The sequence below is a fragment of the Cebidichthys violaceus genome, unplaced genomic scaffold, assembly GCF_023349555.1.
Source record: "Cebidichthys violaceus isolate CVI_PGR_0920_01 unplaced genomic scaffold, fCebVio1.0.p SCAF_16, whole genome shotgun sequence".
NCBI classification, from domain to species: Eukaryota; Metazoa; Chordata; class Actinopteri; order Perciformes; family Stichaeidae; genus Cebidichthys; species Cebidichthys violaceus.
The window spans coordinates 13,197,737-13,215,826 of record NW_027176329.1 but is presented as its reverse complement, the minus strand read 5'-3'; the positions used below and the strand labels follow the sequence as shown (position 1 = coordinate 13,215,826).

Below are 18,090 nucleotides of genomic sequence, written 5' to 3'. Positions count from 1 at the left end.
GGGAGATATACGCACGCTTTCACACATTGACACAACGTTCGTCTGAAGCCGAAGCGCTCCTCAGTCATCCTGGTTATGAAAACACATACAGTATCGAACCCATGCTGTTGTATTAGGGTGACATTTTCCTTAGATTGAAAGGAGTAATTAAGATAATTCATTAACACTATAGTGTGCATTTTGAACGTCTGTTCCGCACATTGCGGAATAGTTTTTATCCTTAATGTAGGTCAGCCCCTAAAGCACTGGTTCTTACATTTCCCTCTTAGCATCTCATTGTGTTTATGTTTGTGGTCCTGCCTGATAAACAACCACATCTTTCAAACTCTTATCACTTTCCACCTCATGAACTTTCCCAGGGGACCAAGAACCTTATGAGGAACTCCGGAACTAAACCTGCGTTTTGATTGGAGGAACCGGCGACAGAATTTCCGTCATGTAGGCAGCTCTGGGAAATGTTCAGGATCTTCAATGGCAGAGTTTGCATGGTTGAAAGTCGCTGTTCGGCACATTCTGACCTTCGGCAACAGCAACTTGTGTATCGCTTCATTCACAAAACATAGAAAGACTCTTGGACTGATATAAAGACGAGGGTCGTACATTTCTTCATTTCATTTTAAGAAAGTGTGTTTTGACTCAAATTAGCTTTTGACCTGTTTTGTCAAGATTGAAGAGAAGAGTGTGTTGGTTGGCCATTGGTGTGTCTGTTAGGGTTGTGTTTTGATATGTGAGGCCGTGGTGGTGCTTTGACACATAGCTTAGCTTTAGAGATTCCTCCCGTCTGGGGCGAACCCGGCTCATTTCACCGCCCAATCTGAGAAAGTGGATCAGGGATCTCTCAGGGGCCGTTAGCTCTAAAAGTGAAGAGAGAGGAGATGACAGCTTTATTTAATCTGATGCTTGGGGTCCCTTGAAATAGCTTTGAGAGCAGGATTTTTTTTCTATGGTTTGATGTATTTCTGAATGAATTGAGATGTTGGGCAGGGACCTTATGGACAGCTGGGATTTGATTTAAGCGTGTGAGATCTGGATCGTCTTGTAATACCACTTGTACCTCGATAGGCGATAGTGAGTCGCTGTAGCGTCCAATCTGTCCTCAGTCCAACATGAAAGGAGAAAGAAGTAGAGCTGTCCCGAGGGCTTGTCGATCACGCTGGAGGTCTGTTTAATTCAATAAACGTTTGTTTATTGAATTAAATCCATATACTGTATATAACAAGTGGGATTAGTCAGTGTCACCCATTCGTTTTTGTGGACTGACGTTTTAAGCCTAGAGTCCGGCTATGCATAGGAGTGACTTAGAGACGCCGTATACGGCTCTGGTAGCGGCAGCGACCTGTCAATCACAAGGTAGCCCCGCCCTAAAGCATACACCGCTTTATGGTCTGTATCTCCCTAAATGGACCACAATTTACTAAATGAACATCAAGTTCTATTAAGAAAACTTGAAACTAGAGATTGAGACCATAAACTCAAGTTTACAATGTTTACTGAGGTAATAAATCAAGAGAGAAGTAGAGTCATTTACTCATAGACTTCTGTACAACCAGAGGAGTCGCCCCCTACTGGTCAGTAGAGAGAATGCAAGTTTAAGACACTTCGGCGCTGGCTTCCCTCAGCAGAACCGGAGGTTTCCGCCTGGGTGAAATTACAAGATGTCGGGAACAGATATTTTTAGCTACAGCTAGCTAGCATTAATTACCTCATGCTAGCCCTTGAGTTGGCTGAAATCTGTAGCTGATCTTTGAAATTTTCAAGCTATCAACATATGCTAAAAATACAAATGGGATGGCTACATACACGATATCGTGCTAAAAGACTGAGGCTAAAGCTACATATCCCAGACAAAAAAGATCAGCATCCTCACCAGCTGACTGGTGATAGCAAACATGCAATTAGCATTGTTTGCAGGGTAGAGCAGGCTTATTCCGATTATTATATTTACTATAGATAAAAGTGTAATTCAAATGTTATTTGTTATTGTGGAGGTTGTATTTTGGGCATATGACATTTCCATATTTAGATATCTTTTCATCAAAATCCATCATTGACTGTCCGTTCTCTACTGTATGTACAATGTAATTTCACCGACAGTGTAAAGACCAACAACACCTACTTAGCACAGAGTGAGTCAGCACAGCTGGACGTCCAGAAGTGGCTTCTGAGAGAGAGAGAGAGAGAGAGAGAGAGAGAGAGAGAGAGAGAGAGAGAGAGAGAGAGAGAGAGAGCTCAAACATGCCAGAGGGTTAAAAACCATCATTATGCAGCAGTGGAGCGGCTAAAGATAGCCGATGCCATTAAGCTCTGCTGCTCAGAGTGAAGGATATGAATCTTATCCAGGTCAGGAACAGAGAAAAGAGAAGAAGCGGTGCAGCGCATTGTGTCACCAGACCCTGGAACAGATTCCTCGAGTTTGACTTTTAGCGCTGAAAGGTCACTCAGGTCACACACTGATGGAACAATGTGACAACATCATGTATAACTGTGACGGGTCTTCAGTGTTTTTCCTTAATCGATTGGACTCGTCACGAACAAAGTCAAGCAAAACAACTGAACTCTGTGACTCTGTTCTTTTTAAATGACGTCTTTGTAAAAAGCACCAAATACAACTGCTATTGGAGAAGTATTAAGTTGTATAATTGATCAACAGAAAATTAGTTTCTCATCTCTCATCTTCGACCGCTTATCCGGGATCGGGTCGCGGGGGCAACAGCTCCAGCAGGGGACCCCAAACTTCCCTTTCCTGAGCCACATCAGTCAGCTCTGACTGGGGGATCCCGAGGCGCTCCCAGGCCAGTTTGGAGATATAGTCCCTCCACCTGGTCCTGGGCCTCCCTCGGGGTCTCCTCCCAGCTGGTCGTGCCTGGAACACCTCCCTAGGGAGACGCCCAGGTGGCATCCTGATGCCCGAACCACCTCAACTGGCTCCGTTCCACGGAAAATTAGTTTAATTTAATTAATTAAAAAAACATCTCAGAAACAAAGTTGAAGTAATTCAAACCGGTGTCCATAACATAGAACCTATCCGATTACATTATCCAGGAGAAACTCTGTGGTTCTGCGTAAAGCAATGTTGAGGATTTTGTCGAAGCTTGTAAATACAGAATGGGGAAAACACTTCCTGATCCAGCGACTTCTTCACTATATGAGTGATCACTAGTTTCAGCTTCTCAAATGTGTTTTTCTTTTTTATTGTAATTATAAATTGAATATCTATTTGGTTTTTGGTTGGTTGCTGGTTTGACGAAATGAGGACCTTGAAGACTTTGCTAAACAAAACAATCAATTGAAAAAATGATTAATTGAAGCTCTAAAAACAACATGTTATGTGTTGATTAGATAACTCGGCCTTGTGTGTACAGCCTTAACGTCTCAGTCAGCTCTATGCCAGACCCTCTGACTTTTTGTGAAGACTGGACTGTGTTGCTTCTTTAGAGGATCAGTTTTAAAGATAAAGATAAAGATAAGATAATCTTTTATAGAGGATACTGTGTTCTGGGTCTGTTTGTTATGTTTTTCCTTGTGTCTCCTGTGTCTCATGTTTTATTTAGATTTTCTGTCACCTGTCCCTCGCTACTGTCACCTGACCCTCGTTACTGTCACCTGTCCCTCGTGACTGTCACCCGTCCCTCGCTACTGTCGCCTGTCCCTCGTTACTGTCACCTGTCCCTCGTTACTGTCGCCTGTCCCTCGCTACTGTCGCCTGTCCCTCGTTACTGTCACCTGTCCCTCGTTACTGTCGCCTGTCCCTCGTTACTGTCGCCTGTCCCTCGTTACTTTCGCCTGTCCCTCGCTACTGTCACCTGTCCCTCGCTACTGTCGCCTGTCCCTCGTTACTGTCGCCTGTCCCTCGCTACTGCCGCCTGTCCCTCGTTACTGCCGCCTGTCCCTCGTTACTGTCGCCTGTCCCTCGTTACTGTCGCCTATCCTTCGCTACTGTCACCTGTCCCTCGTTACTGTCACCTGTCCCTCGTTACTGTCACCTGTCCTTCATTACTTTGCCTGTCCCTCGTTACTGTCACCTGTCCCTCGTTTCTGTCACCTGTCCTTCGTTACTTTGTCAAGGTTGAAAGGAGTAATTAAGTTTGCTGTGTGGGTTCGGACTTCGCAGCCTCCCTGTTGTTGTACACTATTGTGTACATTTTGAATATGTCCGTTCCGCACAACTTGATTGGTTGCAACCTTTACTCATGGTGGCAAAAATCGCACTTGTTCTATTCTTGTTTTTTGTTTTTTTTCATCACAATAAATGGCTGAACACTGAGGGGACAGGTTGTACCAGAATCAGGCCTTGACGATGTCTGGTCCCCGCTGGATTAACCTGTGTGCTGGAGGCCGTAAAAGGCTTAATCTACTCTTTCTCTAAAATCTGTGACACACCTCACTTTCTCTATCTCTCTCTGTCTTCATATATCTCATATGTACTGTTCTTCTGTTTCTGTTACATTTACTGAACTACTGTACTTGGATACAATTGTTAGATGCGTTACCTGATCTCCATCTGCTACTTTATATGTCTATTCCACAACATTTTGAAGGCAAATATTGTACTTGTTTACTCTACTACATTTATTTGACTGATTTAGTTACCTTGCAGATTCAGAATATTAAAACAAAAAATATGAATTAACTAATGAATGATGATGTTATTATAGATAATGCTACCCAGCAGTATATAAAGTAAACTAGCTCCACCTTTACCAGCTGCAACATTAATGCGATGAACACTTAATGTATCAATTATTATAATCTAGTAATCTAATATATGTGATTCTGAATAATGAGTACTATTACATGTTGAATGTAGGACTTTTATTTTTCAGTAGTAGTGCTACTTTTCCTCCAGTATCTGAATAACAATATTCCATCTGGGTCACACCTCATGACCTTTCCTTCACTGCACCTCAACTACACGTTCACCGCGGGCAGATTTTCTCTCACCCTACATACTGAGCAGAAATAATCCGCTGGCTTCGTTCATGGCGTAATTTCTGATCCTGGATGTACTGTGCCGCACTGTATTCAATTTACAGGTGTTGTACAATGACGGTATAATCCTGACATTCTTATACAAATTAATTCCCAGTGCTCTAGTGTGTGACCTTGAATGTCACAGTCAGTCACCTCAGCAGCAGAAGAACAAGCATCCAGGTTTCTTACTAAACTTAAATTAGCAATGCAACATTTCAACAACACTTTCTTCTTCACTGCATTAGGTAAAAATATAGAGGTACCATTAGTAGAATGTACTTAACGTATCAAAAGTAAATATAGTTGTTATCTATGTTATATTGTTACTGATGCTCAAATGTGTAAGCAGCATTTTACTGCTGTAGATGAATAAAGGTGGTTGAGATATAAGAAGCCTTTAATCTTAATGTAGTATTACCTGCAACTGTACTTTTACTGGAGGATGTTAAACAGTGACTCCCTGAGCACATGTTTCGCTGTGGCCTTAGTGCGGGTTGGTGTCGTGTCGGAGTCTGACTTTGTGGCGTTTGTGTCCCTCTACAGTTGACGGGGCTGAGCGTGACCGACGGGGTCGACCAGATGGTGGTGCTCCACACGTCCTCCCAGGACGACGTCCTGCTGTGTCTGCAGCGCGGGGAGCTGTGCACCAACCAGGATCGAGTGGGCGAGCTGGTGGGCACGTTGGCGGACCACTTCACACGGTCAGTTCACGCGGCCGGAACCATTTCGCTGACGCTGTCCCGAGAGTTCTCCTCGAGTGAGACGCACAATTACAAACAGTGCGGATGAAGCATTATTTCTCTGTTGGGTCCTTTCCATAATGTTGTCACACTTATGATATGACAGTCTGAGCTTGTCTGCTTGAAAAACAAGCACTTTTAGAGGACATACATTGACGGTGAGGTGACTTATAGCTTGTTTAGCGGCTGACGTCTGCGTTCTCCCTCAGTGCTGGACCAATGTCATGTCCCCATTTGTCCCTTAGACACAAACATGGAAAAATAGTTACCCTTTAAGGTAGAAAAGTGTATATATATATATATATATATATATATATATATGTGTATATTTAATATAAAGGACCAAACAAATGTCTGCCCACTGTTAATCACTTGTTTTCACTCATTAGGTAAAGTTTTACCTGTTTATTAATTGACATTGAAAAGAAAAGAAAAAAACAAACAGCAATTGGCAATGGCAATTACTCAAAACAAAACAGTACAGAAAAAAGCAATGCAACATAACATTAAAATTATATGAAGAGCTTCCCATTGAAGCTACAATATTTTGCACCTTATCAATGTCAAGAAAGTACACCGCACACCAAACTTTAAACTATTTCTACAAACATCTGTACATTACACATTTTCTTAAACTAACAAAGCTCACCACTCTAGTTAGAAAAATTCACCCCTTTATGTTACGTACTACAGCAGCGGATTACTCTCATTAGAGAACCTTAAACAGAGAGGAGGAATGAATTGGAGAAAACATGGAGCCTTTTCAGGTCTCGTTGTCACACAAATAAACGGCACAGCATCAGACCGACGGAGTAGCTGGTCAAAGACACCCGGCTGAAACGAAGTCTATTAATGCAGCACAACAATTACGCAAATCATACTCTTGGCATTTATCACTGTCATAGTTGTCGGTGCCGGCGCCCTGCCCTGAATGACTGCTGCGAAATGAATCAGTCACGCTGACATTTATCACGTTTATCATTCGGACCCTGATTTGTCATCGCTGTTTATAAACCTGATTCACATCCACCCACATTGATCTCTGCCAGACTTCATTTGAATGGCACAAGTTTTCACACAGAGCAGACTGTTTTTGTTGTGTGTGTGTGTGTGTGTGTGTGTGTGTGTGTGTGTGTGTTGTTATTAGTACGGCCTGCTGAGACAGCACCCAGTCTGCGGTGATTGGTCTCCCAAAGTATTAATCCTGCCAGGACCGCAGTGAGTGATGTACGTATACTAACAAACACACAGTGGAGCTCGTCTGGGGATGAAGATGATACCAAAAAGACCTCTTTATAGTTCAGACTGATTTAGTAGTTGTCAAAAAGTAGTTTGAAGGTTCATCCTAGAAAACAAGGTCCAATTACTTGGTGTTTTCTGCTGCCATTACATAGTATTATCAGTAGTATTGTTACATAGAATGACATAGTAATGTCACATGATAACAAATATCTTAATGTGTTACTTTCATTATCCTTTGATCGAGGGATTTATTGTTTTATCTATAAAATGCCAGAAAAGTTGATTGAGAAAATGATTGGCAGACACATTGTTTGCTTGCTAGCTCACTAAAAGTCAGTTAGCTCTAGCTAGCTTAACGTTTCTCATGATGATTCGGCAGAGAAGCTTTAATTTCTTAAAGAGAGTACATTTTCTCTTTCTTAATTTTAAGGTAGTTTTGAAGTTTGCAACATGATATAAAGTTAAACCATGATTCAATCTGGTTTATAGATTAACCCTCGTTGGTGCAGCCTTAGACGTTTGGTCTGGGTTTTGGGGGGGGGTGGGGAGCAGCAGCTGGGTGTCTCTGTTCGGGGTACGCCGGGCGTCGCGGAGGAAAGTCGACCATCGGGAGTCAGCTTCAGCTCTCCGCCTGCCTTTGTGCCACCATCTGCGGTGAATGGAGGAGGTCGCGACCTCTACTCATGAGACAAAGTCAGGGGTGAGCTGTGTAAGTGTGTGAGCATGTGTGAGGGGGGGGGGGGGGGGGGATGACAACACACAAACACACTCCTCTTGTGCTTTCTTCTGTCAGGAAATGAGATCCCAGACTTCTGGGAGTCACGCGCACGTAAGTCTTTAGTTTGTGAGGTTTGGAGATTGGTCAGGGGAGCAAACAGTCAATGGAGCGATTGTGTGGTTTATTTATTTTTCTCTTTCTGTCTCATCTCTGCTAATCAAACAGGAGAGAGTGAGTCTGTGAGTGTGTGGTGGCACAGTGAGTTGTACAAAAGTGGGTCAGCGAAGGCAGCGTTAGAGGCATAAGGTAAAAATCAGACTTCAAAGCCGCGCTGCGTCGTCGGCGAGGACGAGCCGAGACAAGCTGCCTGGTTTTCTGTCATGTCACATCCGTCTCCATCCCGTGGCGCGGCTCGTTCCCCCCCCTCCTCTTTCCTGTACGTATTCCCCCATCTCTCTCCTGCTTTCCCTTCCTGTCACCTGGGTCTGAGATGTCGACATGAATGCGGCGCGTGTGTTGGTATGTCTGTTTACTGTGTGTGTGTGTGTGTGTGTGTGTGTGTGTGTGTGTGTGTGTTTTGGAGGGGGTTGGACTCGTGGACCATCTGCTGGGACAGCTGGGGGGGAGTATGAGTGGGCTAAAGGCAGGATTTAGGGTATGATCCGCCCCGGCCTTAAAAGATTGAGGAGGATTCTTTACTTAAAAGGCAATTTGGGGATTTTATTATCTTTATTGGCCGCGGCCAGAGACTGTTTTCTGGATAGAAGTTTCTGTATCAGCTGTGATGTGGAACTAAAAACGGTAGCAGCTAGTTTGTGCCATTTTTAAAGACGCACTGAAATGAATAATGCATGTCGAAGTTTATATTGACAATACAAACACATCTCATTCTGCTGTCACTACATTCAGTGTTTGGAAAGTTCTTTGCCAAGTCAGATATATGTAAAAAGAAAAAAAAGCATATTTGAGTATTTCTTAGTTTCATCAAATAGTAATTCACCTGAATGCAGCCCACACAGCCCCATCCTGACTTCTACTGTAGGATGTATGTTGTTGTGTTTTATTTGTGGTTCCTCCGCTGCATCAGAGAAGCAAACAAAGTCAACAAACAGCCTCATCTTTATTTACAATTCTGCCATCTGTCAAAGCCATCTTTAATCACAAGGTTGGCGGTTCGCTCCCCGGCTGTGACTGTCCGCATGTCGTAGCATCCTCGATAGAGACACTGAACCCCCAAAAAAGAGGTCAAATTTCACAACGTTGTGCTTGAATAAAGTTTTTAAAAGCTTTCTGACGTCACTTTTCAGATAGTTTGTGTTTTATGATTGTTTGGTCGCTACATTTGCTTCACTTTACATTAGTGAAGGCAGCAGCAGCAGCCTAGTTCACTAACAGGGCTGCACGGCACGCAGCGGGTCAGATGGTGCATTTCGCAAACGCCCATGTTTTCTTCATGTTCACACATATAACAGATTAAAAGTGACGCCCCAATTATATATATCTTAACTCCTCTTCTCTCTTCCTGTAAAACTTTGAAGTGTTTTGGTTGAATCATCCGACCCTCGAGGGCGCACACATGAACTCATCCAAACAAATGTGATTTGGGGTGACCGGCTAACGCCTCACATTTTATGAAATGACACTTGATTAGCCCGTGGGGAAATTATCCCCTCCTCTTTGCCTCTCGTTTGTTTTTCTCTCATCTTGTCCTCTCCCAGCTCCTCTCTCTCTCCGTCTCCAGCATAGTCTAAATCAGCACTTTCCTGTTATGAATATGGAAAGACCTGGGACAGTGTTGCATTAATAGCGATCTTCTGGGTCACCCCCTCCCTTTTCCAGAGAAATAGAGAGAAAACAAGATGACTTCATTAGCCTCAAAGCGTACGCGAGTGGTCTTGTGGTGTGGCTTTAATGGCCTGTTACTGATGTCGAAAGGACTTGTTGACTTTCTCGTTTGACCTCGTCGGACGTCAACAGTTTGCCGGTTAGGGAAGGCCGTCTCTGTTCTAAATTCACTTTTTAGGTCGTGAAAGGCGTCATCCGAAGCCCGAAATAGCCTCTTCTGTTTCTCTGCATCCCCTCTTCCTTTCCCTCCCTCAGTGGCTGTCCTCAATGTGTTCGTCTCTCGGCCGGAGCAACAGGAGAGGCAGCTTGTGCTCCGAGCTCTCCTCGGTCAGCTCGCCCTCTCGCCCGCTCACTTCCTGTCTCCCGTTTTATCCTTCTTCAAACATTTCACGGTTCCATCTTCACTAATGTGAATGTTTGCAGTTTTGAGGTTTGTACTGTTGGTTGGTCAATGCAAACATTGTGAAGGTGTCACTTTGGTTTGTAAAAAAAAATCAGAAAATAGTCACAATTACCCAGAGCCCAAACAATGGATCCATGAATGGAGAAAATAATCAGTTGACTCATCCATTATGAAAATAATCAGTACACAATAGTTCAAAATGAGCTCCATCTCAAACAACTACAACAGTAAATCCTGCTTTTCCAGTAATAATAGTATAATCATATAATATAATAGTATAACAATCACAGGGGACATTTGTCAGCTTTGAGTACTTTTACTTTTGATACTTCAAGTACATTTTCCTGATCGTTCTTAATACTTTTCCTGAAGCAACTTTTGCTTCTAATAGTGTTTTTACAGTGTGGTATTAGTACTGAAGGATCTGAATACTTCCTCCACCACTGGGAGTAACTATGGCAACAGCTTTTAACCCAGGTGGAACGTAAATGGTGTGTATTAACATTGACCCATTTCCTTCTCAGGTCTCATACAGCTGGCAGGTCATGTGGCTCAGTGCTTTTAGCCTCACGGAGTAGCCGGAATCAGTTGATTACAGCCGGTCTTTAGCCGGAATTTCCATGACATATGAGCATATTAGAGTTCAGTATCTATAAGTAGAGCTGGCACCAAATCTAGTTTCAGTGTTTTAATGTGTCCGTCTTTCATGTCGTGACCAAATGCTCTTATTAATTTGAGATTATGCACAGTCTTTCATGTCTACATGAATAATGTTTCGGTGACTTAGTAAGGTCTGACATATCTAAGAAGCTTTATGTTTTTTATAAATAATAATTAAGTAAATACTGTCACATATAAGATCAACGTAATGACGTGATAATTACTGAAATGCAGATTTTATGACCCATCACAGCCCGTTTCTTTTGTCTTAAACACAGTAGTTCAAGTGGACACAAAAGACATTTTATAGTCATATGACCAATATAATGTCAAGTCAAATATGTCATCATATCTAGTACACACAAATAAACGTTTATTCCTTAAGACTTACAAAAGCCTCATTCATGCAGGATTAATATCAGAGAGGGAAGTGGGTAGTAAAATAATAAAAGACGTCCTTCAAGATGTCATTTTACCCGCTGGCAAATTACCGGTGCTGTGCGGGAAAACCATGTGACCTTCATAATAGTACAATACCTAGCATTGTATTTAATAATTTGCATTATAGTTAGGTAATTTACTTAGCTGTAATTTCATCGTCAACACAAACTCTTTCAGAATGTGGATTAAACGTTCATACAATCAATGAATAGCCAGCCGTGACCGGAAGGCTAAACTTTTAGCAACATTTTTCTCTCCGCCTCTGAAACACTGCGCTGATATTGTCCCACGTTCTTTTCTCTACGTCTTCCTCATTGATGTTGCTTTGCTTTTGCTCCTTTTGACGCACTCGTCGCTGAGTTGATGAAACTCAGAAACGGTGAATGCAGCTCTTTGTTTAGTGATGCAATAATGACACGTTTAAATGCAAAGTGCCGCAAAGCGTTAGTTTTAAAGATATATCAATAAGAGTCAAGTCAAATTCGCCTGCTCCCACTATCCTGTTGAGGGATTAATGTAAAGCTTCAAAATGCTCTGCTGCGATTTGAACCCGTATTTGAGCAAATCAGTCAGCACACTACCTAAATCTACACACAAAATGCAATCCTAACAGGAAGGATGATGTTAATCCGTTAAAAAAACATATTAAGTATGCCAGTGAACATGATTTTCTGCTTTTTCCTGTTTAACCAACCCTTTGTAGTCGAGCAACAAAAAAAACCATGATGGGATGGGTGGCGTGTAGCGCACGACTACACAGACAGTGAACGCTTCACATCCTATTTTCCCGATGAGCTCATTCCCACACGTTTACATCAAAGACACTCCGGCGGAGCAGATTTCATAAAGACGTCCTGACTGGTGCCTCGCTTGTTAAATCTCGGGGACTTTCTTGTTCGAGCGCCTCAAAGCCTCCTGGGCGCTCTCACAGAGTCAGCGACGACTGACCTCGAAACTGCACCGGCATCAAAAAGGCCTCTTTGTGGATTCAAACACACACATACACACACACACACATGCACACACGCTGCCTTTTTTTAAAATCCACCTCAAGAGTGCAACAAATGGATTCTTCAGCAACATTTCCATTCGTCACAACAGTCTCACCGCAGTGTCGAGCGCCACACAGCAATTTGTCCGTAAAAGGGATTGTATCTCTTATCTTTCTTGAGTTCAGCTAACGCTTGGAGCGAGGTGATGAGTTCAAAAGCCGTCACTAACATGTCTGCTGCACAACCCCCCCCCCCTGACAGCGATCGATCTTCCCCCCCATTGATAATCAATTTGTTGAGACGCTCGGCTCTCCCTCTGTGAGCTCTCTCACTGGTAAACTGATTTTTGCTGTTCAGAAACGTGTCGGCGGTCCTCAGAATTAATCAGCGCTGAGGAAATGATTGAAGTCAGTGCTATTAAAGTACATCACACTTGATGACACACATCTATGATTCAAGTCATGTGCGTGCACAGGACCACAGTGTTGCATCTTAAAGCATATTTGCACCGTTTACAGAAGCCACTCTTCATGTGTTAGCTCTGCTGTTGTTACAGTATGACTCATTTTTTCTTTCCCAGAATGCCCCCCCTGAGGAGACTCAAGACGCAGGGGGCAGCTGGTTGAGATAGGCGCACGGTTTCTGATGACGGTGATGGTAATTTGAATGGATGATGAATGCTGTGACGCTAAAGCGGACCCCGTGATGGTCCGCCTGCCGCCACCTCGCACCTCGAAAACTTGAGCGGCCTCGGCCCACGTCACCCCCCCCCCTCCCCCTTCGCTGCCGGCGCGCTGCAGATGCTGCCGTTGCCCCAGAGATGGTTGCCAGGCAGCCGGGGGAAGTGCTAATTAAGATTGAGAGGGGGAAATTGCAGGCTTGTGTTGAGGAGTGGGTGTCGAGTCAGGTGGGATGGAAGAATAGGGGGGCTGTGGGATGGAGGGGAGGGGCTCTGATGGATGGAAAGCCACAGGTGAGTGTGAGACAGCGACCATTTTTTTTCTTCTTTTTGTTAAATGTATTGATTTATTTACATTTTATGAAATATGCTTATTAGATGAGAAGATGGATACCCTTTTCATTTCTGTCTTGTCAATGTAAAGCTACAGTCAGCAGCCGATTTGCTTAGCTTAGCATAAAGACTGGTAATTAGCTAGCCTGGTTCTGTCAACCTGTAACAAAATCCACCTTTCAGCACCTTTAAAGCTCACTAATTAAAGCTCACTAGTTATACCTCTCTTGTTTTATCTGTACAAAAGCTGAATTGTAAAACAAAATGACAGGGAGTCCTCATATCTAAATGTAAAATACAGGACATTTGTGAGTGCCGTTTTCATGTGATCCACCTCAAAGGTTGATTTGGGGTTACTGTAAGTTTAGGCTACTAAAAGGACTTGGTTTAGGTCAGGGAACTATGGTGGTCAAGGTTGGTGGATGGTGATAGGATGCAAACCGCCGTGTCCGGTAACATCCACCCCAACCTCCTCCCCGAGAGGTCTGGCAGCGATTCAACGACAAACTTCCACCCTCGTGTCTGAGATTCGTACCATCAGTATGTCAGAAAGATTTGGAGAAATGACAGACGCTATTGTTTCTTTTGGGGGGAAGACGGTCTCCGAAAAAAGTCATGGTAGCCAAAAACCTTTGTGTTGCTGTACGTTGAGCTTAAATGCTTCAGTGGTTTGAAGAAAAGCCCTCACATAGAGAGTGATGGTCGGCTGTATTAAATCGTAGCCTTGGACGATCTCGGCCTCCACAGTCTTCCGGTGCACATTGCTGAACCACAGGCCTTCACAGCTGATCGTCCACTGTCCTCGGGGCGCAGCCGGAGGCCTTCCTCGACACACTCTGCCGGTGTCGGGTTCCTCTTGTGGTAGCCAGTGTGATGAGATCACGATCACACACAAGATCCAAACGCAGCGGAGGTCACTGGGTTTCTGTGTTGGGGCTCGTCCCTGCTGCAGGAGGGCAGGACAGCTGGTTTAGGGGGGTTCAGCGAGGCCACGGTCGAGGCTGACGAGGGGCCAAGCGGAAAATGGAGAGCGAGGCCACACCTGTCGGATGACGACGATGATGAACAGCGACACGGATTTGGAAACGGGCAGTGACTTGAGTCACTCAAGTTCTTTTTGCACCAGGAAAGCAAATAATGTGACACCTTAAACAGACTGTTGTTTTGAAGTTCAAGCTGAAATGCATCAGCTTCCTGTACACAAACTGATGTTCTGGTAATTTGTTATTAATCCCCATGGATGTTTAGTCTCTTAGACCTACTGTATCTTGTTCTGAACAAACTTTCCTGCAAAGTATAATTCTCTCAGATTTACCGGCATGGCAAACAAGAGAGACACCTGCACCGTGTTGTTGGATTTGCCTGTTTTCGTTACCTCGCTAGCTAGAACATAAACGGTGTCCCCAACTGTTTCGGCACAAATAAATGATTCCTGATGGATATGTAATTTGATAGCCTAACTTTTAAACAAGTAATATTCATACTGGTTTAAATAAACCTGTCCAAAGCAAATAAAAGCCCGGGCTATTAATTGCAGTTTTACAGTATTTACAGTTTCTTAATAAGCAACAGTGTCATCATTCAGAGTATGTTTAATACATTTGAACTTTTAGTCCTGTCTCTATTTGTGTCCGTCTGATGCTCTCACCTGGTGTAGCTCTCTACTTCATAATCATAGTGCCAGCACTATTGCATAACGGCGAAAACATTATGTAATCTGCTTGAATGAAGTTCACCTTTTCAAAAGCGGGACATCGTCTGATTTTCATCCATTGTTTTTTGGAAGAGGACCAGTCTGTCTGGGGGAGAATAGCACACTAGCAGTTTTAGGCAGTGCACTTGGTCCGTTCTTGCCAAAGGAGAGAGAGGGGGGGGGGGGAGACAGTTGCCAAAGGTGGCCCTGTATGCATAAGCCAGCTCTGCTTATCAGTCACATCATCGACATTCAGAGGCCTCTACAAATAGCCGCTTGGCAAATATTGTTCTGCATCGGCTTTTGTAATGCCACCAAATTGAGTTAAAACAAAGTGCGTCCACGGAGAGACAAACGGCAATCTGAATACACCCACAACAGAACCGGGAATATCAAACTATGCACTCATGGTCTCCTGGGCCTCGGGCCGTGACGGAGGTGGATCCGGTGTAAGCCTCTTTGTATGCACACTGCAGAGCCAGCTTGTGTTTGCGGGGTCGCCGAGGCTGAGGCTGAGGCTGAGGCTGCAGGATCCCCGAGGGGCAGAGAGGAAGCAGCGACTTCACTGTGGATCATCTTCAGCTGACTGTGCAGCAACCGGCCTGTCGAGCAAGCAGAGCCACGCTTCCTTATCCCAGCTGTCAGCAGAGGGATTGGGGTGGTGGTGGAAGGAGTGTGTGTGTGTGTGTGTGTGTGTGTGTGTGTGTGTGTGTGTGTGTGTGTGTGTGTGTGTGTGAGACGCCACAACCCCCTGCACTCTGGACGTGACCGTGGTCAGTCAAAATCATCGCTAGGCACGGAGGAAGTGTGAAGAGATCAATAACATGCTCCATGTGGAGAAGTTCCAGGGTTAAAGATGGGATAAGGCATTCAAACACACACCTGTCAGGTTTAACGGATTAATATGCTTTGAACCTGGATGCTGTGGATACGTGACGGATGATTGACGCAGTGAACCAAACACTTTCTTGTTGTGATATCAATGTTGGGGAATTTGGTTGCCTGAAGGAACACAACTGCTCCAGTTTGGCAGTGCTTTGGTTCATTGTTAACTTCTCTGTAAACAACGGCAATGGCGAAATAAAACAACACATTTTATTTTTTATTAGACTCACAGATGTTGAGCTGCATTATTAGACCCACAGAGTATATGTTTTTTTGACACGGTTTTATCTCTTATTTCTAAGTGGGTGAATTTCCCAATAAAATGCTCTTACTTAAACTTACTTAAATGTCTAAAATTGCAGCAAAAGTTGAAACGAGGTCCCTATTTTCACTTGTCATCCGTCAGCGCACTGATCTCATTGACACACATTAAATATTCGGGATTAGGAAACAAGGTGAGGATTAAGTTAAGAGGAAAGGAAAGGCATGTAGTTCAGAGGCTGTGGGAATACACTTCTTTTTTTTGAATCAAGTATAATAATACAAAAATGTATGTTTTGTCTTTCTCTCTTTCAGTATAAGAAAAGTCCACTTTCCTGTGAAGGTTTACCGCTCAGCCCTGCAGCTTCACATGCGGGGCAAACCAAAGAGTGTCACCGTAGAAACCAAACCGGGCCAGACCTGCGCGGACTTCAAGAAGAGCCGAGACGGTTTCGTCCTGCTCGTCCCCGCTAACTAACAACTTGACCTCAGGAGCTCGACTAGACCGCTGCAGCGCTGCGTTTGGGGTTATCCAGCAAAGATTGTTTGAATATTTGAAATGTCAACCCAGAGGGCAGAGTCCGTTTTCTTAATCCTGAGCTGTAGGAGGAGAATGTTCACCGGACAATTACAAAAGTGTTGAAGAGAGAAATTATGTTGCTGTAGAGAGAGACACGAAGCTGTCTTTGCTTTTAATGTTGCATAACATATTTGAAGGTATTTTTCCAAGACAAGATGGAACAAAAACAGATGTAAATGCACTTTTTGGATGACAAATTGTATGTCGAAATGCATAAAAGCAATCAAGAGAAATCCTTCCAGATATATTTTTGTACATTGAGTTGATTTTTTATGAAATGAGAACAAGTTTGCCTTGTCTCATGCTGTTCCCTTAAAAATAAAAATGCAGACTGTGACAATTATTCCATGTCAGAAGTAGTAAAAAGAGAAACGAGAAGAAAATAAATTATTCAAGATTTACTTAAGCGAGCTCTCTGTGTGTTGATTTTTGCCTAATGCTTTGCCTCGTGAAAATACAAAATGCTGTAGACAAGTCTACATTATACAGTGATTAGAATGTATTTCTCAAATGTGCTTTGGGCCTTTGAAGGAAGACATGAAAATATAAATGGAACAGGTCAGAAGCCTTGAGGTGTTCTGTGAGCGAGAGGATTTCCTGTGCGAATACGGTCAATTTTCCATCAGCTAAAGCTCTTGTGTTTTGTATGTTACGCTTCTCCAGCCTGCAGGAGGTGACGTCCAATCCTAACTGTCCTCTGAGCAGCAGCAACTGGACTCTGTGACGTAAAAGCTGTTTCCTCTCTTGTCCCTTTGGTGTCCTCTGGATCAGATCAGCTGGGTTGATAAACACACACGCAGCAGACATCATTTCACAGGATTTACGGGGGCTTAAGTCGCTGCGATTAGGAGTGGGTGATGTCCAACGTGGTTTCGGTCGAACAGAAAGTCAAAGAAATGTTGAAGTGTTGCTATCTGCCGGTGAGATTTCTGCCTCAACACAGTGGAGGTTCAATACAATATTGGTTGCGTTCACTATGTTAAGACCTGACTCCCATATAGTGTCATACAACCCTCCTCTGCTGTGGTAGAAACACAAATAGAAATGCGTCCCTGAATAAGATGTGTGAATTTGTTTTGTTAGAAACTGAGCTAGCGTTAGCTAACATGCTCACTGACTGTTAGCTTGGAGAGCTATTTCAACAGTGTATGGAGGCTAATGTTAGCAAACTAAAAGGTGAATACTGTCGTGTAATGGTTATTTGTCAGTCGCCAACTTAATTACTTTTTTCCACTTGTTGCTCTTTTTACATTAGCAAAAATGCTAAACAGCCTAGCAATTACACTATCCCATATTTGTCCACTATTCACATGTTTCACACAAATTAAACTTTGAGTGGGAATAATAGCAAAAAACAAGATGGCAACCCTAGATTTGCGAAAACTTTCCCTTTCTTTGATTTGCGAGACTCGCTGCCCGACGATCTATCGTAACCTCCATCAGACTTCACACAGATCCCTCCGCACGTCATATGAAGTAGGACTAGCTCTCCCCAACACCTGTAAACACACTTTGATGAGGACAATCAGTGGAGTTCCCCTGTTTCATGGCAAACGCTTGATTTTATGGACGATATCCACTATTATGTATGAATTAAGTTACTGGACACCAGCATCATGTTTTTATCAAATGCTTGATATTCCAGTT

The 18,090-nt window shown here is 43.5% G+C and overlaps 1 protein-coding gene across 1 annotated transcript in view; it reads left to right on the top strand.

Annotated features, from left to right (window-relative positions):
* myo1g (myosin IG) overlaps positions 1 to 16,849 on the top strand; it is a 42,419-nt gene extending 25,570 nt beyond the window's left edge. The window contains exons 21-22 of the mRNA XM_068711349.1: positions 5,515 to 5,672; positions 16,179 to 16,849. Of these exons, the coding sequence (XP_068567450.1) occupies positions 5,515 to 5,672; positions 16,179 to 16,341 (321 nt within the window). The 3' untranslated portion in view covers positions 16,342 to 16,849. The remainder of the gene's footprint in view (positions 1 to 5,514; positions 5,673 to 16,178) is intronic.
* The last annotated feature ends 1,241 nt before the right edge of the window (positions 16,850 to 18,090 follow it).